The sequence below is a fragment of the Onychostruthus taczanowskii genome, unplaced genomic scaffold, assembly GCF_017590055.1.
Source record: "Onychostruthus taczanowskii isolate IOZ18803 unplaced genomic scaffold, ASM1759005v1 scaffold27, whole genome shotgun sequence".
Lineage (NCBI taxonomy): Eukaryota > Metazoa > Chordata > Aves > Passeriformes > Passeridae > Onychostruthus > Onychostruthus taczanowskii.
This window is the reverse complement of record NW_024500017.1, coordinates 9,202,869-9,226,433: the sequence shown is the minus strand read 5'-3', so window position 1 is coordinate 9,226,433 and position 23,565 is coordinate 9,202,869. Positions and strand designations below refer to the sequence as shown.

The window sequence follows — 23,565 nt, the reverse complement described above, 5'->3', positions numbered from 1 at the left end:
CAAGTATAAGAACTAGGAATGTTACATGGTTTTTCTTCTATCTTGGAACCTTTGGAACCTGGATACATGGCAGACAGCAGTCACAACTCATGTGCTGTCAAAGGGCTCAAGCAGCAAACAAAACCTTATGAGTTGTTTTGCTAAATCGTTTCAGCACTGCACAAGAAATTTGTGTCCTACTGAGCTACCTTGATTTTACTTTTTGTGAAGTCTCATGGTCATGTGTGTGATCTACTGTCAACTGAAGGCTGTCTGGTGCCAAATGATCCCAGCAATAAATTAACAGCCTAATCCAAAATACCTTCAGAGCCATTAGAGGTATCCTATGATTTTCCTTATGATTCTAAAACAATTGTGTAGCTCACCTTCTTCTTTAAAAAGATGGATGGCCCAGGGATGGCATGGTCTAAGCTTTAATGAACATATTCTTTGCATTATCTCTTCTGTGTACTCTGCCTTATCCAAATAGTCTTCAAATAATTTCACAGGGGATCATGAATATAGCATGTGTATGACTTCATGTGAACACACAATGCATACTCTTGATTCCCTTCTTAATTGCTTTTCCTTCCTATTTTAGACATCTTTAATTTTCTCCAGAATGCCAAACCAGGCTCTCTCTCCTATCAGCAGCTTGTGATAGGATGAGTAATAAAAAAGAAAAGACAGATTTGACATTTAACAAATCTGAGCCTCATCATTGAGGGGCTTCTGAGTGTTTTAATGTATGTCCTTTTCTGGCTGGTGGTACTGGAATATGCTGGCATTTGTGTAGTTGCAAGAAATAAAGACCAAATGTATTTGGTTTGGTTTTTCAGTTTTTATTGATACTTTAATTTGTTCAAATTACAGTCTCTATTGACTTAAAACAATAGATGTAGTGCTTATTTTGTGCCATATTAATAAATTTTCTTGAAAACTACTTTATTGAAAGGTAGAATTGACTTGTTGAGAAAGTTAACTGAAGGAAGTGTTTTTCATCTGGTGTGAGGTGGTTGTGTGGAAGCACAATTGTGTGACAAAGCCACCCCACAGCCCTGTGATTCCCTATCTGCTGTAAGCCACCTCATCCCCCAGGGGCTGGCTCTCCAGGGAGGTAACTTCACTTGGAGTTTCACCAGAGCTGTTTTCTGCCAAGGGCTCTCCACCACTTGCACTTCCTGAAAAGACAATAAATTAAGATTAAAATAGATGTCATATCATTGAGGCAACAAGCTACAAGGTACACATTTTGTCAGTCACACCTAAAAACCTTTCATGCAGCTATAAATGTTCAGGAAACTGGTTTTTTTCAGTTGGCAATCCATTTCCAAAATGCTTTAGAGTAATGGTAGATCACCTCATGGTAATTAAGTATTGTCCTTTAAATAACTGCCATTGGAATACATAAGAGTTTTTTCTCCACTCGTGCAAGATTTTATTTTTCTATTATCTCCTGAAAATTGCCTGTCAGGTAGGAAGTGTAGGCAACATTAATTTTTTGTCTGTCTGTAATACAAAAAGCCCCAAACACCTATCTCCAACAAATCTTTTCTTTGTTATTTTTTTAATGTCTATGATTTCAGTTTTCAAGCCTATTTCAGTGATGCAGTTTCCTCAACACCACCAAGTTATGTCAAGAAAGTGTACTGAGGGTGTTTATTTAATGTCTCATAGCCAGAGTGCTCTCATTGCTGCACAGATGTCCCTCATACTAAAGGAATGTTTTCTATTTGAGATTTCCAAAAAAGAAGGTGTGACTAGAAAGGATAAAAGATGAATGTTAGCAACACCATTCCTGATTCAGTTTTGATTCAAGTCTGAACTCTGAGCATTCTTACTTTGGATTCTTGTTTGGCTTACATGGCATCCCAGAGCTCATGGAGAAGGCTCCAGCTTTGCTACCTGTTGAATTTTTTACAGATATAGTCCAATCTGGCTAACTTGGGCATGGAAAATAGGCCTAAAAGTCAAAATTTAGGCACATGAGTTTGGCAGACAAGATTTCACTGTGAGACATTAAAGGTATTTCTTTGTCCCCAGCTGCAAGACTGCTGACAGAGGCACTTGCTTGAGGAGGACTGGTTCTGTTTAGACACCAGCTAGAGGAGTAAGAGATGCAGACTGGCTCCAACTCCACCTGTTTGGGATGCAGTGAGAGGCCCCTTACAAAGGGACTCACTGTTAGACACACACAGTCCACCTCACTATGTTAGCATCCAGACATCTGTCTGAATATATATAAACATTCTGGAGCTCCTGTTTTGAACTGAATTTCAAGTTATTAACACATTCCCTGGAAAAAGCTGTCCACAGCTCCCTTTTTCCACAACTGCCACTCTTCTTGTTTCTCAGTTTGATGTTTCCAATGGAAACCGTCATAATTCAAAATATAAAGCATGTCTTTGAAACGCAGCCATGGGAGCTCCAAACCTCTTCAAGCACCATCACTTTCATTATTCCCCAAGCAAACTGCTCCCCAAAATGTCAACTTTACAAACTGGTCTCAAACAAACTTCAAGAGATTGTTAGTTCATTGGTAGTGAAACAGATTCCAAGTTCCCTCCATAGTTTGTGACGGCACTGCCAGCAAACATTATGATGAATCATTGCATTTATTACAAGGATTTTTAAAAATTATCTTCAAATACAACAGACATTCCAGTTATGTGCCAGGGACAAATGATACATTCTATCATTAAATATTTTGGTCTGATCACAAAATGAAACACCAACTTGGACAACTTTTTTTACTAAATTGAAAGAAAATTACAGGTAACAGTTAAGATAAACAGCTTCTACATCCAGCAGTGAATAACCTAAAAGACATCTCAGATTCTTAATATGAGGGGTTTTATTCCAGAAGCTGAAATTTATGAGTTTAGCTTAAACCACAGCAAGGAACGCCTCAGTTTTCTGTTGGATGGAGATATTGAGCTTTGAGCCTTTAGTCATCTCTGATTTAACATTTCCAAGTCAAGACATTTCCCATGTATACAAAGGATTGAGAAAAATTTTTAAAATGCTAGTTCCAGCTATATTTTATGATCATTGGTTTGTCCAGCTCTTCTCCATTTTATTGAAATATATTGGGGATTTTTTTCTTATAGATTCCAGATGGTATATGAAGCTGGAAAAATATTGATTTCAAGGAAAAGATGAGATGAACAAAAGAGGATTCATCACAGCTGGTTGAGATTGCATCATACTTGATCCTGTACACCTTTGTACTTAGATATGAAGACTGGAATGCTTTGTTATCCATGCCTCTTGCTGGCACACTTGTAAATTCCATCTACTTGGCATGAGGCCACAAATTGCAACTCAAAACAACAATCCAAGAATGCAATCGTGAACATTTATATTTTTGAAAGGCAGAAGAGTGTTAGATTGGATCTCAGGGTAGCTGACAGACAAACAGATCCCCCTCAGGAAGGAGCACAAGGTACAACATCCAAAAATTGTTTGCAGAATTGTTCTCCCAAATCTGGTGTTCAGCATATGCCGAGGTCCCACAGGACACCCTGACTCCAGGAGTAGAGGCTGGAGCAGTCAGGGAACAATAGAGGTGCAGGGCTTCAGTTCTGAAGGGAGGTACAGCAAACCACCTCTTGTGCAAGGACACACATCAACGAGGTAGAAACATGATGTATAGGGACTCAGTTCCTGCAGAATCTAATTTCTGGGAGCCATGCAAGTGATGAACTTGTACTGGTAGACTGACACTGCTTTGGCATGAATTTCAGCACAACATCCTCTCAAAAACAAATTAAGGGTGTTCAGCCATCACCATCTGAGGTTTTTGCAGTCATTAAAACTGAACTGATGAACATTATGAATCTTTTATAATGAGGACCTGAGCTCAGATTGTTATCAAGAGACTCACAGGATGTGTCTCTGTAAGTTACTATCCCCGGCCAAGGGATCTGTAGCAGAAAAGGGTTTGATGTGATATCTATTTAAATTGTATGAAGAAGTTAGTATTCAAGAGAGATAACAGATTAAAAATGACTATCAAAGAAAAGTGTCAAGCCAACATTGCCGTGAGATGGAATTTAGTAGAAATCAGCTTTGTAACTGCATTACCATGGTGCTGAGGCCAAGCAAATACTGGCTTAGAGATCCAGCTGGGTGTATTCAGTTCTGCTTGAAAGTTAACACGTATTTTTGACATGTACTTTTAAAATATTTTCTTGACAATCCATACTCCATAAATTTCACACTTTATGGCTTATTTTCAAATATTTTACTCAACCTTGTGAACTCTTCAAGTATGTTTTTCTCTTGCTCCCTGTATTTTTATGTTTAACATTCAAGTATTTGGCTTTGGCCATGGACAAGAGCAGGATATTGAACTAGACAGATCATTGGACTAACCCATACATGAATTTTGTGTTACTATGCTGGTTTGGATAGTTTTAAATCTTGTCTATGTCAGAAACAATATGCCCTGGTGGATATTTTCCCACTTTTTGGGGAATTTCCATAGGTGCTAGGAATAGTCTCTGTCCGTGGTGCTTGGTCAGCAGTCACTCTACCAGAGCTGTGACTTCAGCTCAGTCAGGCATTACACAGCCACAGTGCTGTGAGATGAGGTTCAAAAAGATATAGGAGTTATTGCCAGGACTATTTAAACCTCAGAATAAGGCTGTGAAAATTAGCAATATCTCAACCAGCACAAAGTCTTTGGAGAGATCAAAGTATCCCCTCTGACCCTGAAAGACATTGAGGGATACCAAGAAACTGATGAAAAGGCTGACAACAAAATCTTGACTCTACTTTGGAAGAAAGACCATAAGTAAAGATTGAGGTTGTCTATTGAATGAGAGAATTGATGCTCTGTGTTTGCATCAGAACCACCAGCTTGATGGTTCTGAGATGTTTTAGTTTTGAGTCACTCAAACATCAGCTTCAGCCCATCTGAGGTCTCATGTCAGGCACAGACAGCCTGGGTAGCTCTGTGTCTTGGAAAGTACATTTTGTTCTCAGAAATTCAACAGCCCCCACAGCAGAGCAAGCCTGAACTGTATTCACTGTGAAGATGAATCCTTTGGACATAGAAAACACATGCAAAACTTGCAGGCCTCCAAGAACAATTCAAAACATCTCTGCCTGCCAAAAAGGGATGGTTTTGTTTGCTTTGCTTGAGGCTATCCATATTTATTTACAAGATACACAGATATGAAGGGGAGTTTATTTACTAGAATAAATTCAGGACAGGCAGCAGATTGAAATCTATGGAGAGGTGGTTTTACTGTCCTAAGCAGTAAGAAAAAAATTGAAGGGCTCTCATAGCTGCATTAAAATTTATGGCAAATATAAAACGACACATGCAAGAGGTATAATCACCACAGCTATTAAAAAAGTTGAATAAACTAATCTAGTGAGAAGTCAAAGCATGCAGGAACCATAATAAGATATAAAGCCTCAGCTGCAATTTTACAGTGGATGGAAATGATTTGTGCTCCTCCTAATCCATAGGAGTCTCAACATTCTCATGTTAGGTATTTCCAGTATACAAAGGAGGCCTGTAAACACAGCATTCCAGTTTACCCACTCTATATTATGACTGTAAATAGGGAGCAAGCTCTCTTTATGGTTTCATCACATCTTCTACCACCATAAAAAGAATATTTCTCTAGCTAGTTAAACTCCAGGACAATTAAACTTTAATTATCTGCTATAAAGTAATTTTGTTTAATGGTACATTCTGGACACTGCAAGATGTTTACTTTGCAAAAAGTGTTTTTCCACAGCGACATAACAGCAGTATAGTCAGACAAAAACATTTAGCAGAGAATTTAGGGTTTTTAATGTCAGAAAACACTCTTCTCACCTGTGGATGCTTTCAGTCTTCTGATATAATCAGACCAAAAGGAACAATCGGCTTTTTTCAGTCCTTTAAGTGTCGGCAAAGAAGCAGTGAATTCCTTGTAGTTATCACCATCATCACTTGACAGATACATAGGCCAGGCAGGCATCACCCCCAACATTCTTCTTGAGAAACTGTGCAGGTAGTTGGGATTTCTAAGGGAGTGGGAGACATTATCATTAGAGAAGAGTGACATGAACAGTAAAATGATAAGAAGATTGGCTAGGTCAGGGAACTGTCTAGTCCCTCTGACCAGCAGGTTTCAAATTCGGTCCAGACTGGTGAATCATTCACGGTGCCTCATCTGACAGCACCTTTTTAGTCTGGTTCACTTCCTAAGAACAGGGACACAGACACAGGTTTATGAACACCCTCAACAGCCCTCAATCCCAGCCCAACCCAAGACACTGGAAAAAGCACATTAAATCAGTGTTCCCACCATTCCCACACTTGGTTTCCAGAGATATTTCTCATTCTTAAGCATGGCCACAGCACAGTAGCATAGAATGACGTTCACAGAGTAATTGGCAAAAGGTGCACTGTGTCTTCTTGAGCTTTCCCTTTTCTTATGGGGAAAAAGAGAACTCTTAGCCAAAAAGTTTAAGAATTGGGGTCCTAGAACTAAGCTCTGGAGACAAGACCAAGGTCTTTAAAGTCTGCATGTACTTCAGTAGAATTTGCAGCTGGTCAATGGAGATAAAATGTCTATTCCTCCTAGCTAAGTCTCATACTCTAAACCTTTGGTGTCTGCTCTGGTTGGTAACTTGGCCATGGCTTTCCAACAGTGTGGACCAAATCCCACTGTAGGCTTACAAACTGCAGAGTAAATGGAGAACAACTAAGAGAGGGTAAGATCTGGACTGACAACACACCCTCCATTTCTCACCATCTCCCCAGTCACAGTTCTTAAATATCTCACACTTACCCAGAGTTTATGAAATTGGAGATACACTGCATAATTTTCAAGGAAAGGCCCTTTTCTTCTTCGGTAAATTGTACTTCATACTTCGGGTAAAAGGGTAGCCCAAATGCATACTGAACATCCAGCAGGAACTCCTGACCTGAGCTAAACCAAATATTTACAGAAAGGTAATTAAAACCATCAGTTATTTATTTGTGGAAGAAAGGGATATAAATTACTTCAGAAAATAAAGCAAAGTTGTAAATAATTAATGACCATTAATTAGAATGTGGTGAGCTGTAGGACTTCTTCAATCCAAAACATAAATGAAGAGCAAGTAATAACAAGGAGAATTTTCCATTATGTTAGTGCAGAGTCTTTAACATTTATTACAAAAGGAAACTGTGGAAGGCGTTAGGGCACGTTTTTTAAATTAACTGGGTGTATAAGAGAGAGTGATAGAGGGAGAAAGTCACTTGGCTATTCCTTAAATGCCTCTTAAGTTTTGGACAGATTTTCACTAAAATTACATTCTGAAAGTGGAAGCAAGTGGTGACATGGATTCTGGCAGCCACAACGGAAGGTTAATTGTGGCTTATTTCACAGACTTGGAATAAAATTCTGGCCTTTCTTAGCAGCAACTGGAGTTTTTCCATTGACTTCATTGTGGCCAGGATTCTGGATAAGAAAAGATGTAACAGGAGATGTTTATGAAGATTTCTCTTAGACATAGTTTTAATCTAATTTCTCTGCTGGCTGGGTGGGTTTGGTTCACACACTCTGTTCATCCCAAGTTTTATATGGCAGGCAAGTCAAAACAGCTTGAAATAATCCCCTAGATAAGATTTAAGAAAGAACAACTGCTGCATAGCTCCACATAGTACTTATATCTTATAACCTGGCCAGAGACAAGACTGGCCAGGTAAGACTTGCAGGACCTAATTGCAAAGATTTCAACATTGTCAAGTCCTGCAGAAAAACAGTGGCCAACTTCTACTAATAAAATTATAACTGAACTATGTTCTACACATAGCTTTGAACCACAGCTCAGGGGGAGATATTTCTGGCTGGTCCAATTGCATTTTCCATATCCCCACATTTGGACAAAGGTCTCATTGACTTGGTTTAATACTGCATGAAGGCAGACAGCATCAGGGGACCTGGGACAAGGAACAGATGTCTGTGAGGCAAGAATAAACAAATCCCAGATCCACTCAACAAGATTTCATCTGCAGTGGCATTTGTCAAAAGGTAGCACAACTGAAACTATTTTATCTTTGGACATGAAATGCAGCAGGACTAGTGTGACCCTGATACTGCCTCCAAAGGAACAAGGAATGTTCCGCCACCATTATGGGCAGGTGGTCTAAAAACAAGATGACTGCTTTACATTTTATGAGTGGTGGCACCAAAGCCTCTGTTTTGAAAAGCACACAGCCCTCTAAATGAAATACATCTTGGGTTGTGTTTTCCTTAGTCTTATCATAATACCTCAGTAATACTTTGCATCTGGAAAGTGAATTATTCACAGATTATTCACCAAAAAAATGCAGAACTGAAACAACATTAAAGCATATTTTTCTTCTCCAAATATTTATAGAAGGATTAAGAAAGATCATAGTTTAATAATTTTGCCTTAAAAATAATTTGCTTGGCCCAGTACATAACAGCAATTTCAGCAATAGTGTCAGTATTGCAGCAAAGGTAAGATATACTTAAATAGGCAATTTTCTTGGCAAAGAAGACTCACTTTTGATTAGATTAGAGGACATGAAATTAGTTGAGGTGCAATGAAGAGACAAATCTACCCATTTAGGGACTCCATAGCAGAGGTGAACTTAGCTGTGAAGCTAAAACAAGCAAGCTGGAACTGGGAGTTTCCCCCTAAATGAGATTTTGTTCTTAGCCCTCATGTTTCTAGAGGTGAAAACTGTTAAGGTCACAGTCCAGACTAATCTCATAAATAAGAATTTACTTGATTGAAATGATTTGTATGACTGTACTTGGCTTGATACAGAGAGTGGTACAAAACCCTACAATTTCAAAGTCTGCTTTCAGTATTTATGGTTGATGAGAAAGAAAACATGAGGATGAGAAAAAACCCACTAAGGTTAAGAGGGAAAAGAGGCACATACATAAATGCACAGGAGAGCAGGAAAGACAACGGGGAAACATCTAGATGGCACCTGGATGGGAAATATCAGGAGAATATTTCTGTCTCCTTCCTCAAACACTGATCATAGAATCATAGAATCATGATCATACAATCACAGAGTCATAGAATAACAGAACCATAGAATGATTTGGGTCAGAAGGGACCAGAGGGAAGTGAAAAATGCACAGAAATACCCAAACAAGGATTTTAGAGTTCTGTATGAGCTCTGAGCATACTTAAGGTAACACCAGGTAGTGACACTGTTTTCAATGGAAAAGTGGAATGAGAGAAAGAAAGGAGAGACAAATAAGTATTTATAGCTTTGATGCTGGACACTGCCAGCTCTGAAGAGAGGTTTTTATTTCCTGAGCTCCTCCAAACTGCACTCCCAAGCATGTGCTCAACAGCAGCAGCTCTAAATGGGGATATGAAGGCCCCACAATTGTTGGACTTCAGAGGACAATTTGGCAAAAGGGATGACTGCAGAGACAAGGGCAAAAGGAGTTTTTAAGGAAACCAAATAGCAACTAACTTTCTCTACAGAAGTCCCTTTTCAAGAAACATATCTATTATTTTAAAGACAGCAGTGAATGTAGTTATGTGTAAGGATGAAATCTTAGCTTTGGTGACTTTACAGGATTAGTACTTTGTGCAAAGGTGGCTCTTCAGATCTTCCCTGTACAGTTTTGATTTTTAAGATGTCAATATTTTTCAGATTCACAGCTCTTTTTATTTGGCAGACCAGTAAATTAAGTCATGGGGAAGACAGAAGCCAGATCCTGCAACTTTGTTCACACTAAAATGAGGTCTCCATGGGGAATTCTTACTTCACCTCAGAAGTGAAGTGCTGCTGGAGTCCAGTTTACAGAAAAATTGATGGTAAAATCAGAAACTTTGTGACATTCATAACCAACAATTCAACAGCAGACCCTGAAATATCATTTGCTGGGAATTTTTATTATCCAGTGCCAAGCCATTTAATTGGGAAGGTATAGGTTCTGAGAAAATTTTCCTTAAACCTGAGATGGATTTTCCATTTAAATTTCCAAGTAGGAAAGACAGAAAGAGATTTCTCAGCCATCAGATACCCCACTTCTCTCTCTACAGAGCTGTGGCTTCTTTCACACACAAAGGACAGCTTCAGCAGAGAAGATTAAAAGATGAGTAGATCAGAATTTAGAACAAAAACAGCCCAGTTATGGTTGATTTGGTTTAAATTCTGGTTCCAAATCAAACAGAGCATAGATATAAGCCCCCATGTCCAAGAGCTGAAGTTAAAATTTTTATCACAAGCTTTTGGAACAGAAAAAAAACCAAGCCAAATCAACAACTAACAAATAAAACCAGACAAAAAAAAAAAAAAAAAAAAAAAAAAAAAAAAAAAAAAAAAAAAAAAAAAAAAAAAAAAAAAAAAAAAAAAAAACACCACCAAAGTGCCTCACCACCACCCCAATTCAGAAATCCTCAAAAACTTTGTTTCTTTGTTTGCAAAATGGAATTGTCATTACTGGCAATCCATAATCAGGGCAGTCAGATCAGAAGTATATGATCTGGCAGGCTACCATGATAAGTTAGGACTGAATGCACAACTCAGAGCTGGGGCTGCAGACCTCACAGTGTGATCCATAGTAAATTGGGACATAGATCTCATTTTGAACCTTGTCCTTGTTCTAGGTCTGGCTAATGATTTCATACTGGAAAGTCATTTTGATGATTAATGACTTACTCTAGCCTAATATTTCTCCTTTTCCTTTCATTTAAAAATAGTCTCTACTCTCATTCCAACTAATATCAATTAATCTCAAAGCATTTTGAGTCACAGCTTCTATTCTTAGTCACCTTAATGTAGATTTTGGTTCTTTTTTAGACCTCCACACACAGACAGAAGCCAAAGTACATGAGCTCAAAATTCTAATGAAATCCTATATGATACCAAAACACCAAACTTCCCACTGCTATTTAATAATTTAAATTGTAAAATAACAAGATAGATATAACTTGCTAGAGTTCAGCCAGAATTACCAGTGATCATCTGAGAAATGCAGAAGAAATATTGTGCTCAAACTCATGTCAGTCACCAAATAAAGCAGATGTTGGCAATCTGTGACAGATTGCTCAGAAAAGAAAACCATTTGTCCTTTAATATAAACTTTTGTGAGAATAACTGCCCATTCTAACAATTCTGTGAAAGATTTTGTGTTAGAGAAGAGATCATGGCTTTGAGTTCCCAGCCTCACAATCAAGGCCCTGTTCTGTATCCCATTTGCAAGGACATGCCTATCACTGGAACAGTAAAAATCCCCACCTCTTCAGTGTCATTTGGCTTTGCTGAGAACAGGTTCTTCACATGCTGAGTGAGTTGAACAGCACAGGTGAAACCCAAACTCAAAGTTTGCTCATAAATCTCCTGCTGATTTGAGTTGAAATAGGATTTCATAACAACTCTGTCCCAGGAAAAGAGGATATGATATACATAAAATGTTCCACTGCCTGTGTGCACTTCTGGCCCCATTCTGGTTTTTATTTTAAGTAAATGCATTTAAAATTATTTTTTGTAAGAATTATTGGAAATATTAAATGTACTTAAATGTGCAATTAAAATTTCACCCATCTGCATTATCTTCACAGAGTATATTTGCATATCCAGTATCCTGAGCAGCCACTGTCTCATCCATGTCATGGGAGAGGAGCAGCCTACCAACCCTGCACTTTGCTTGAACTGAAATGTTCACTTGTATGCCAAGCAAAAATAATCTTAAAAATTATATGCAGCCACACATTTTATGAAAGGAAATGGTATGTGATTGCAGGGAGGAAAAAAATAATCAAAGGATGGATGGATATTTATAGAAATTCAGTGAGCCAATATGAGGCCTGGTGTGACCTCTGCAGTTCCAGGGATGCATTTGGCTCATTGTCTCCTCTCATCACGAACTCCTGCCAAACAAATTGAGGAAAGGATGTGAAAAACAGATGAACATTTTGCTTTCTTATTTTCAGGAAAACTAGGACATATGGAAAAAGCTTAACTCCTAGCAGGATTCAACTGCCAAGTTTATCCACCTTTGTACCAAAAAAGCCCTATAGATACATGTGATTTGCAAAAGTATTCTAGAGTTTGCTGTGTCTTTTCCACTTGAATTACTCCCAACACACACAATGTTCCACTTTGCATTATAGCTGTGCCAATTAAAGAAAATAAAACTAAAATAGCAGATAGTAAATTCAAGAGCCTAAAAGCTCACACTAATTGAAAAAAAATATCATAGATCTTAAGGCAGGAAGAAAGAAAGCACTTTTATCAACTTGTCAGAAGTCCTAAAGAACATAGATTACACAAATCTGTCAGGGAATTACTGTATTTAAGATCTAGTAATAGTCATGCTGACACTTAATTGTACTTTTGGGAGACAGAAATTCATGTGTTTGTTTAGTGTGGCTACTCTTAAGTGGAATGAATGGATGAATTTCCAGAAAAAGGTGATGTGTACATCTAAAGAAGCCAGAGCACCAAGGAAAACATGGTGCTCAAGATGCATCAACTTTGTGCTTGTCTTGTAGATAACATTTGATAGGAACTGCCACAGCAGCACATGCAGATCCAAAATTGCTTTGTCCTTTCCTGAGTCTTTCAGCTGAATTTTGGTTCATTTAAAGACATTTTCTGCTTTTTCTGAGCTGGCTACTTTGCCTTTGCATATTTATTGCTAATCTACAAGATCTGGAAAATCTACTGAATTGCAAAGGCCTCTAAACTACTTCACAGGAAGAAAAAACAAATTCTCCAGACCCCAAGCCTTTAGAAGCAGAGGAACTTTGCAAAGAGTTGAGAATGGCATGATTTGGCTGTATCAGTGGGACAGTGTTTCCATAGCTGCAGCTGGCACAAAGCAAGGGATAAGGCCATTGGAATTATGGAAAGGAATGAGAGGAACTTCCAAAACAACAACTTTTAGGAGATGGCTGGGAGTAGAGACTGGGATATAGAGCACAATGACAAGCTGTTGTTGCAGCAAGTGGACATAGGCAATTGTGGTGCTTGCCCAGCTGTGGAGCAACATGCATCTTGTCTCCACCCCACTGGTAATTTATTTGCCTTCTGTTTTTAGATCACTTATTTGAAGCCCAGAGGCAATCTCCTGTCTGCCTGCACAGCACCCAGTTTAGACCCTGCACAGCACCCAGTTTAGACTGTGTCCCCAAACTGTGGGATGTTGGTACTCACATCATCTCACATGGGAGAGCATCAAGTGGACAGCAAGTGGTGGATGGATTAAAGGACAGGGGTAGGATATAATTGTTGTGAAATGAAAAGAGTAGAAAAATCTCCTTTAATTAAAGAGATATTAAGTACAGCCAGAATTTCTGCTGCATCCATAATAAACAGAAACCAAGAATACTTCACATAGCTGAATGGGTTTATACGCAAACATTTTTTGTTTTATCAGTCAGGAGTTCTCGCCTTCAGTTACAGGAATCTTAAGAAGTGTCACCAAAACCCAGCCAACTATGTGAGCCTTGGCACACAGCAGCCTTTTAACAACTCACACTAATGTACACCAGAGTGCATAGGCAGGAGGTAAAGACAGCCCCAACCAAAATGACTCAAAAAAGGCAGCAGATCATTAACCTTGGCTGAATTTGTCCCATGCAAAATCAAGAAAAGTTTTTATGATGATTATTACGGTCATGTTAATGACTACAAGATAAAGCCTCATTAAGTCTCAGTTTGATGCTTTTCCTTCCTGCTGCTGCTGATGATCACCTCCCCTCAGTGGGCAGAGCACTGAATTTTAACCACCATCTTTAAGATAGAACATTTAGCACCACAATGAGACTTGGAAACTCTGCTGGCATGGCAAGAAGTGCTTCTTCAATATAACACACAGAAATCACCCAGAAACCTCTTGAAGGGTGTTATGGATTGACTTTGGCACAGTGCCAGTGCCCCCATGAAAGGTGTATCCCCCGCTTTCCGCCTAGTTTCAAGACGTGGCCACTTTTTACCATTTGGGACTCCTGTCCCCCCCATATTCACTCCCCTGGGGCTTGGGGCTCAGGAACGGAGATTCTTCGCTGAAGGCCGAGGGTTCACCATACCCTCTCTCTAGTCTTTGTTTTTTCGACTTTTCTTTGCGGCTTTATCATTCCTGGCGCCTGGCCAGCCGCCTCCCCCAAGGAGCAGTCTTTGCATTAACGGAAGAAACTGGCTTCACCCGTGGCTATGTAAGAGAAAAGTTTGGCTTAAAGCTACTCTAATCATCTCTTCTATCTCGGGTGCTCATCTGCTGGCATTTTTTTCTTTTATTTAAACCTTTTTCATCTTTCCTTTTTTCCATCCCTTCTCAGTTTCTAGCTGAAGAGGATCAGTGTTTTTACAGCTTCTATTGTTTCAACACTAAAAGGGTTAAAAGCACAGCCTGTCCTGGCAGCGGCTGGGCACCTTGCCTACCCCTTATCCTCCCGACTGCTTATTCTTCTTTCTGGGGGGGCTGCCTAAACCATCCTAGGAACTCCTCTACTTCTGCATTTCGAAGCGGTTCCGGCTTCCCTTCTTCAAGCCGCAGGCCTTCCCCCTCCCCCACCCAGACGCAGCTGGGCAGGGGAGAGGTCCGATCTGCTCACCTGCTGGACTTTAAAGAAAAAGTTTCTCTGGGAGTGCTTTGCTTTTAACCCCTGTGTGTTCTCAGAGGCGTATCTACATCCCCAGTGGCCACACCAGGTGCCAATCTAAAATTTGGCCACTGATTGGTTTGACCATAACTTGCCAAAACCTTACTTCTGGGTCAAACCATGACAAAGGGTTAACAAGGCAAATCTTTGTACAGTTAATAACATTATCCTTGTCAAAACATATTTCTCCTATCACAAATTTCTTTACCATACCTAAAGCTATCCTCCAATTCTCCCCACTAATCCTAGGCAGTGCTGAGCAGTCACATTCCTCCTACATTGTTTAGAATAAATGTTTACTCCAAGGCCTAAGTGTTCTCAAAGAGAGAGTGAGAAAATGGCAGCTGGGTCATGTATATATTTTTACCACAGATTATTAATGTGGGAGTTGGTTCCACATTCAAATGGGAACTGAAGACTAAAGCAGACATAGTGTCATGCCAAGCCCAGGAGAATGCTACCACGTGGAAGGAGATATTATTTTGCTCTCTGCAAGATCCTTTCATCTATACAAAAACTATCAGTTCATGGTTTTATGTGATTTTCCACATATGTCATAGACATCAACTTAGAGCAGACTTTCTAACCCTACCCTTGTATCTACACAAGCTTGAATGTGTGTATGTGTATACATTTTAGAAACATCCAGCTGAGAGACAAACTTTGGCTAATTGACTTTTACTGGCAAAAATTCCTCCCTGTTTAATAATTTTTTGTCTACATTGCATCATTGTGGTTGAGTCTGTCTTTACTAGCTGACTTCTCCCTCCTTGTTTACCTTGCTGTTAGTTATTAAGTGAAACAAAAGGAAATACCAGCACTTTTTTCATCCCTGAATTTTAACTCTCTTTTCTGTTACATTTTGGGAGACACAAAGTAGGAGAGAGGTGACAAAGAAGAAACTGAAGAATGTGTTGCTATATAGTGCCTTATCTAATTAGTGCAAGGCTATTTTCCCAGACAGAATATTTTGTCCAAGAGTAAGTAGTCTTCCTCTGTTGTAATTATCTAAACATTATTATAATGTCATCTTTCCAATACTCCTGTGAAGTAGCCATTAGCAATTATTATAGATTATATATAATTATATCATCATCATCTTTATGATACAGATTACAAACACAAAGACAGAAGGTCCATCTCCCGTGTAAACTGACTTCTTAGGAACATTTTAGACACCAAAGTAAAAAACCCTCATTATTATATCTTTTATGTTACCCTATGGACATAACACTATAAAAATTCCTATTTTTAGAAGTGAAGGTTTATATCTCAGCAAACTGGTTGAGAAATCATTATTCTATCAAAAGCTTATGAGCGATCAGGAATGCCTAATGAGGTTTTCCTCCAGCTACAAAACATGAGTGGATCTGATTTAGTGTGTGCACTCAGGATACTCTGTACATGACTACCATGAGCAAATCATACTTTGCCTATCGCATTCATTAACACAAAGAAATGGCTGTAACAAGGTTCTGCTATTCAGGCCTTTATTAGCGTGTTTGCAGGGCTCAGTTCTCACTTCTGCTGAGCAAGTTCACACCCACAAGTCCTGCCTTCCAGCCTAAGGTGTAGGTTATCTGAGAGAGTACATGCCTCTGCTCCCCCTCTCCTAGGAGTCACAGTTTTCAAAGAAGAACTTGAGAACTGTCAGGACTCAGTTCTAGTGGTCACAGAAGTGTCATAGAAGTTGGGGACATGTTTGCCAGATCTTTCCCCAAAATCAGTTTATATATTCTATTTGAAGGCTGTTTCATGGGTATCACTGGTTTTAGTCTGGTAAGATAAATTGCTGATAGTATTCCCAAGAACTGTTTTGCTGGTTCCAGATTCTTGATGGTTTCCCATTTTTAGGAGTCAAAGCCACTCTCCCATTTGAAGCTCCTTCCCTCAACAGCATCATAGCACTGGCATGAGTGGGGCTGCAATGCACCTCCCTTGCATGGAATGGGGGATGCTCTAGAGAGGGTGACATGGCAAAAGTGGGATGAGGAATAAAGGAAGATTCATTTAGGAATGAATGAATGAATGAATGAATGAATGACCATATTTAAACAAAATACTTGCAGTGTATTCAGCAGAGGACCAATCGTGGGGTCCCTTGGGAAAACGAGGGTATCACTTCATAAATGGACATGTTGTAGTGACAAATAAGATCCTCTCATACACAGGCAAGCTGAATTCTGCAACTTCTGTTAAAGTGCTTGCTTTTCAAGAATTTTTTTAGCATTTATTTTAATGGCACTTAAGGATAAATAAAGATGAAAGGACTAAGAATGTCATGCAGCATATCAAGTTGGGCCATTTCTCCTTGCAAGTAGCTTAATTTAAGGCAATTGAGCCTCTGCCTCTGTTCCTTCAAGTTTCAGACAGCATTCTGGCTTTGTTCTTTTAAAGAGGGTCATGAAAAAGCAAACCAATAACTTTGCACTGAAGTTAAAGTAATTAGCCTAGAACAGCAGTGCCAACATAAATATGATTAAAATGTGTAGCTGCATGCTGTGTAAACTATTGCTGCATGGAAGAGTGTGAGGAGAGCTAAATAACATCAGCACAAGAGAAATCTTAAATAGGGCTTGATAGAAGAGAAAATTCTTATCAGTTCAAAATCACTGCCTTAAAGCCAGTGAGTCTAAGCTGTATAAGTACTATTTAATCTACTTACAAATAAGATCTAATCGTAGATGGCTGGGTCACTATCATTCTCCAAAGCAAGAAAAAACTTGCTGGCTCATTTGAGAACACATCTTTTCTTTTTCTGTGGCTGGATTTTTGGCATACCATAGCTCAGGCCTTTTTGGAGCCTTGTAAACATCACTTATCTGGGCCTATCAGTAGCCAAATGGAACACTGTGAACATTCCCGCTGGAGCTGCCAGAGAAATAACGGCTCCCTGAGGATTAACTTCTCAGTGAAAAAGAAAGCAAGCCTGTGTTACCACAGCATAATGGCCTTCATCTGTAACCTAGATCTGGGCTGGCTTCTTTCAAATGCTTTTTCACTATGCTATCAGGAAGGGAAAAAACCCAGGCAGTTTGCAAGGAACTTCACAGGATCAAATGGTGCCAGCAGGAATCCACCATCCCTCCCCTGAGCCCTTTTGGAGGAAGCCTGAGAACAAGGAAAAGGTCTCAAAAAGCCTTCCTGGAGAGAGGTGAGGGGCAGTCCAAGGGGCTGGGAACAAGCACAGCCTCCTCACAGAATCACAGAATTTCTAGGTTGGAAGGGACCTTTAAGATCATCGAGTCCAACCTATGTTCTAACACCTCAACTAGGTCATGGCACCAAGTGCCACATCCAGTCTTTTTTTAAACACATCCAGGGATGGTGACTCCACCACTTCCCTGGGCAGATGATTCCAGTATTTGACCACTCTTTCTGTGAAAAACTTCCTCCTTAAGTTCCTCATAAGGAAACGGTATGAGGATAAGCATCCCTGTGTGTTTTCCTGCCCTGGTGTGTGGATTCAGGGAGCAGAAGGAGCTGCAGTTTCTGGTCACTAAGCCTTTGAGAGCAGGAGACACTCTGGTGAGTCACCGGGCAGCCCAAAATGCTGACCACTGCCTGCAAACATCAGCACCTCTTCCTGACTTCTGCGAAGGGCTGGGTCTAAAACAAAGCCAGGGAAGGTCACCTTAAAGACCTCTGCCTACCAGATTGCTCTGAGCCCAACAAGACATTGCATCTCCCACAGCCACTTAGGCCTTTCTGCCTAAAATATAATACAGCTTGTCCTGCTGACAATCTTTCAAGTAAGCTTCTAAAGTGAAGGATGACACAGAGACTGAGTCCACCAATGCTTGTGAGCAGAAATATTTTCTTCCCATGAGACAGTCTGTCAGCAGAACAGCAGTCACAGTGCTGGCACAGGAAGGAATAAATCCCTGAGCTCATCCAGGCCAGTCAGTACAACTGGAGTACAACTGCACTGACCTCAAAAAACGGCAGTGTTGAATTAATGTTGAGTAATTAGAAAATGACACCCCATTTATCTTGAGAGCCGTGGACTCCTGAGGACTTGGACCAAATTCTGATTTTTTTTGGGAGGTTTATCAGATGCAGAGTAGGAGTCTGAAAGGCTAGCTTTGGAACTGGTCAGGGTAGGTAAGTTGGAAAGGGGAAACTCAATTCAGATATCTAATGGGAAGTTCCTCAGTTCATCAAAAGCATTCCTGTAGAGTTAAAGAATTTATTAAAAACCAATCCCTCCTTTGCTCATCTGAACTGTTTATTTGATGTACCTACATCTATTCATTTATTCCACAGCATGCCCAAACAGTCAGCCTTGGTTTTACAAACTCTAAATCCAAGAAACATAATAAAATTGATCTTCTTACCTGCTCTGTGAGGAGCTTTCAGGTACATGGTACATGAAGATATTTCCTTGAGAGGCAGCAGCCCAGTAACTCGCCATGTTTATGATGGGACATGTGATAAACTGGTCACTGATAAAAAAGGAGGAGCAGAGAACAGACACAGTTGTGTAAAGGAAAAAAGGGAAGAACCCCTACAAGCAACAGATCTCTCTCTATCTTGATAGTTTACTTCAATTTTCCAAACCAGCTCATATCTTTGTCTTCAAATTGACTGAAGAAAACAACATTCACCCTCTACAAGACCAGTACTGCTTAGAATTCACTAGAAGTGCTGTTTTATGGAGTGCTGAACAATGATAGTAAACCAACCAGATCTGACATATAAGAAATATCTTGGCAAAAAAAAAAAAACCCATCCCACTTCAGTCTAGTTTATAGTGGCTCATGCTTATAGTAGTTTAAAGTTCTTTCTGGCACCACTAGGTTGTGATGGCATCTAATGAGAGGTCTTATGTATTTCCTGGTTTAAGTATCAATAATACAATTTCTGAGCTTGTATCTGTGTGATTTCTTGGGTAGAGTTTCCAGAACGCAAAGAGGTAAGAGACCACTTTTGAAGATAACCTGCAGGGCTCATCAATATGGAATTCCTGGTGCAATATATCTGGGAGAGAAAGATTAACCAGTAAGAGTGCAATGAGGAAGTCAAATGGTCAATTTAACACCAGGTCTAAAAGGTACAAGTGAAGCAAATGTATCCAAACCTTCCCAACTTCCTTTGCCCCAAGAAGAGGGGCTGGAAGGTGGGGTGAGCAGTAGCTGGAAGAAACATGAGCGGTTCAAGAGGGGCAGGTAGAAGAGAGGAGACCTTTCTGCAATATATCTCACTGTGATTCCTCAAGGCAATATTATACACACATGCACCCACTCCCCTTTCTTCCTGTGCTTGAGGGCTCAGCACGTGCTTCGGGTGTTTATATACCTTTACCTAGGTGAGTGCACACAAACATATCTGCTGAGGAACTGGGGAGTTTCAATTCTCAGTTTAGTGAATCTGAAACAGCAGTTTCTCCTTCAGAGTTGGTAGGTTAAAAAAAAAAAAAAAAAGAAAAGGCTGGTGCAAGAACCAACAGCATCAGAGAAGCATGAAAACATGTTGCTATTTTTAACTTGTATGGTAATGAAAGGCACAGTTTGGGTAGCTATCTTGGTTCAGCAGAGTTTATTTTAAGCTCATCTGTGAGACCACAAGCTTTGGGCTCACTGACCACAGGGCTCTTTTGACAGTTATGGTTGACAACACCCAAATGAAACAAAAATTACTGCTCTTCACATGCCTACCAGCATGGGGCTTTAGAGGAGCAGATGGTCTTTGAAAACCAGGGAGTCTGGGGAGAGCAATAGCTCTCAAGAAATGCTTTGAGTTGCATTTCACCATTTAAAATGGATTCTCAGCTCATTCTGTGGGTGGGAAAAAAGTCAGCTATTCTGAGGAAGTAGAAAAAAACCTCAATGCATTGTAACCACAAAAATGAAACAGCCGTCTCTTACAAACATGGAATACCAGAGTTTTAAAAAGAAAAAAAAAAAAAAAAAAGGAAAGAGGAAGAAAATTAAACTAATTTTACACTTAGGAAAAAAATACTATAAAATTGCAGCTAAAACAAATTTAAAAGTAGAATTATTTTAAAACCACAAAATATAAGAACAGTTTATAATTACAAAAGTTTATAACAACCACTTATGTTGCTTTATCACTCTTTGTAATCCCATGAAAACTTTAACAGGTAATTCCTTACATAAAACTTTTCTTGACTTACACATCTATGCTGGTAGTAAGTTTTTTGTTATAAAGAAACAAAACTAAAGAGAAAAAACCCAAAGCAAAACCAACCAACCAAACATCAAAAAACCCAAAAAAACCTGTTTTCTCCACCATGTATGTGATGCTGATATAGGTGACTCTCATTCTGTGTCTACTGTTTCACTTCACTTTCTGCTGTAGCTGGAGTAATTTCCAAAGAGTTTGAAGCAAAGTATTATCATCAGATGCCCTCGTCTCACTACTCATCCTTTTGCTTGGCCAGGAATAAACCATTCACTTCTTTTCTTAGCCAAATTTATGCCTCATATCATAAAGGAGCAGGCAATCCCTACACCTAGGAGGCTGCTGACCCTGAGGAGCTGCTGGTGTATCCCATTCCTGCTGCAAATGGGTGATGTACCCCATTCCTGCTGCAAATGGATGGTGTATCCCATTCCTGCTGGAAATGGGTGGTGTACCCCATTCCTGCTGCAAATGGGTGGTGTGCCAGCCCTTGCAGCTTTGCAAAAGTCAGTGTTTGCACCACACTGAGCCCTGGGCTGAATGCCAGTGATCAAATGTGACAGCCCTGTGTTATAACAGCTCCTTATAGAGGGTTCTCTGGATGGGAAGAATGGTTAAAATGTAAGTCCTGCAGTGGCTTATTATGGCTTAAATCCTCACTGATCTAAAGAATATTCCCCTAGGGGTAGCAGTGATGATGGAAGGAGACTGAATACAAGTCCTGGCTTTGATGCCCATGAACCACAGTGCTTCTGCATGTACTGCAGGCAATGGTCCCAGTGTCGTGGTGATGGGAGGCCCATCCCCGGGAGAGGCTACAAAGGAGGACAAATGTGCCGAGATGTGTGAGTTGATAAATGGCACAAAGCTCAGCCCACAACCCTCTGGCTTGTTTCCTCTGTGACCTCAGTGCACCAGCACACCTGGACCACCCAGAAACTACTGTCTTCTTTTTGAATCAAATGTTTCCCAGAGAATCTTGGCTCCTGTTCCTCTCCTGCTCCCTAAGGCTCTCCCAGAGCAACATTCTGCAGCTCTGATGGAGGAATTAAAGGAAAATCCTGTCTCTGAGGTGTTGTGGAGAGGCTCACAGTGGGACAGAAAACACTGAGAATGCAGATACCAGGAGCCTGTAGCTATGTCTCAGTTCAGAACACAGGTGGAACATCTTGGACAGGCCCATTAGGATTCAAGTCACCAGTTTATAAGCTACATCACATTAGAAAAGTAAAGAGTTTTCACAATGAATCTGCTCATAAAGCAGAGACAGGAATAGGGAAATAATTTTTTGATTAATTTCTGGAAAATCTGTTCCACTTACACATGCAGTCCCTAAATTTGCTCAGAGACAGAAAATAGGAAGTTTTCAACTTCCACCTCCCAAAGGTCCATGCAATGTTTCAATGCAAAGGATGGGAGTGCATTTACTGCAGGCAAATTGCTCATTCCTCTGCTGACATGCATGAGGTGCCAGAGCCTGTCCAGAGCAGGACAATGGAGTGGGGAAGGGGCTGGAGCACAAGTCTGCTGAGGAGCAGCTGAAGGACCTGGGGGTCTTTAGCCTGGAGAAAAAAAGGCTCAAGGGGAACTTTATTGCTCTTTACAATGGCTTGAAAGGAGGTTGTAGTGAGGTGAGGATTAGTTTCTTCTCCAAAGTAACAAGCAAGAGGAAATGGCTTCAAGTCATGCCTGACATTGTGAATAAATGTATTTTGCAGGTTTCATAATTAAAAAAAAAAATTATTCTAATTGCTGAAGTAAAAGTTTTCAAATTTGACCATCAAGAAAAAGTATCTGACTGTATAATTAGGGGATTGGGAATAAAAGGCAGACTATTAATTCTACTGTCACAGGGATGAGTCAACTCAAGGAACTGTTGATGCACAATGTGCAAGTAACCCAGACATCTATGACATGAAAATGCAAAAAGAAGCATTAGTACTCTGAACTCAATATCCAGTTGTAGAACAACATGCCAAACTTTTCACAAGGCACAAAAATCAGTTCAATTTCTGTTTACCAATGACATTGGAAACCTCAGAGAAAATGAAATCATATTGCCCATTTTCTGTTCATTTACATAAGAATTTCTCAAGGTTTTTTTTTCAAGAATATAAATACACACTTTAGATAAGCAAAACAAGCCTTGCTCAACTCCAATCACACAGTTGTACTAGGATGACTTTCTTACCGGGTGGCGTTTTCCAACGCCCTGGAAAAGGATGAATAATCATCAGTTGAGTGTTCCAGGGAGTAATACCATATAGCTGCATCTTCAATGAATGAGTTGGACTCTTCTCCTCCTAGAGAATTTTGCAGAGCCTGATAAAAGGCTGTTTTGCTGTTGGCTCTTCCTTGACTTTCTTCAAATTTCTGAGAAAAAAGTGCATACATGGAATTCAGAAACAAAACCAAAAGATAATTTTTTTTAGGAACAATGTAGGCTCAGATCTCCCTCTGCTGGAACAAGTCCTCTCTGCTGTGATCTCTGATTCCTAAGGGATTGAGTAGGAGACAGTCTTACTTTTGTTTTCCCAAAATTGTCACCAATGAGAAATATTGGCTTCCTCTGGACACACTATACTAGAGAAACACCGACCTAGTAGGTCCAAATCATAGGTACCAAGCTGTGCCAATGGATCTCTAATAGTACAGAAATCTTCTCATAGAAGGGGTTCCCAGGGACAGTCCTCCACTGCATGTGTGCCCAGTGCCGCCTTTCTGATGATCTCCATGAAGGAAAACTAGAGGGGAGAGAGGGAGTTACTGCTTTTTTCCTTTGAAAATTCCAGAAAGCAAACATGTTGTGTAGGCCATTTCATGGCTATGTCACTCTGCCTC

The 23,565-nt window shown here is 39.9% G+C and overlaps 1 protein-coding gene across 1 annotated transcript in view; it reads right to left on the bottom strand.

Moving 5' to 3' along the window:
- Nucleotides 1-922: 922 nt before the first annotated feature.
- The window catches only part of TG (thyroglobulin), a 148,477-nt gene continuing 125,834 nt past the window's right edge, over nt 923-23,565 (bottom strand). The window contains exons 44-48 of the mRNA XM_041407559.1: nt 22,916-23,097; nt 18,918-19,025; nt 6,777-6,917; nt 5,816-6,006; nt 923-1,160 (exon numbers count right to left, since the gene is read on the bottom strand). Of these exons, the coding sequence (XP_041263493.1) occupies nt 1,048-1,160; nt 5,816-6,006; nt 6,777-6,917; nt 18,918-19,025; nt 22,916-23,097 (735 nt within the window). The 3' untranslated portion in view covers nt 923-1,047. The remainder of the gene's footprint in view (nt 1,161-5,815; nt 6,007-6,776; nt 6,918-18,917; nt 19,026-22,915; nt 23,098-23,565) is intronic.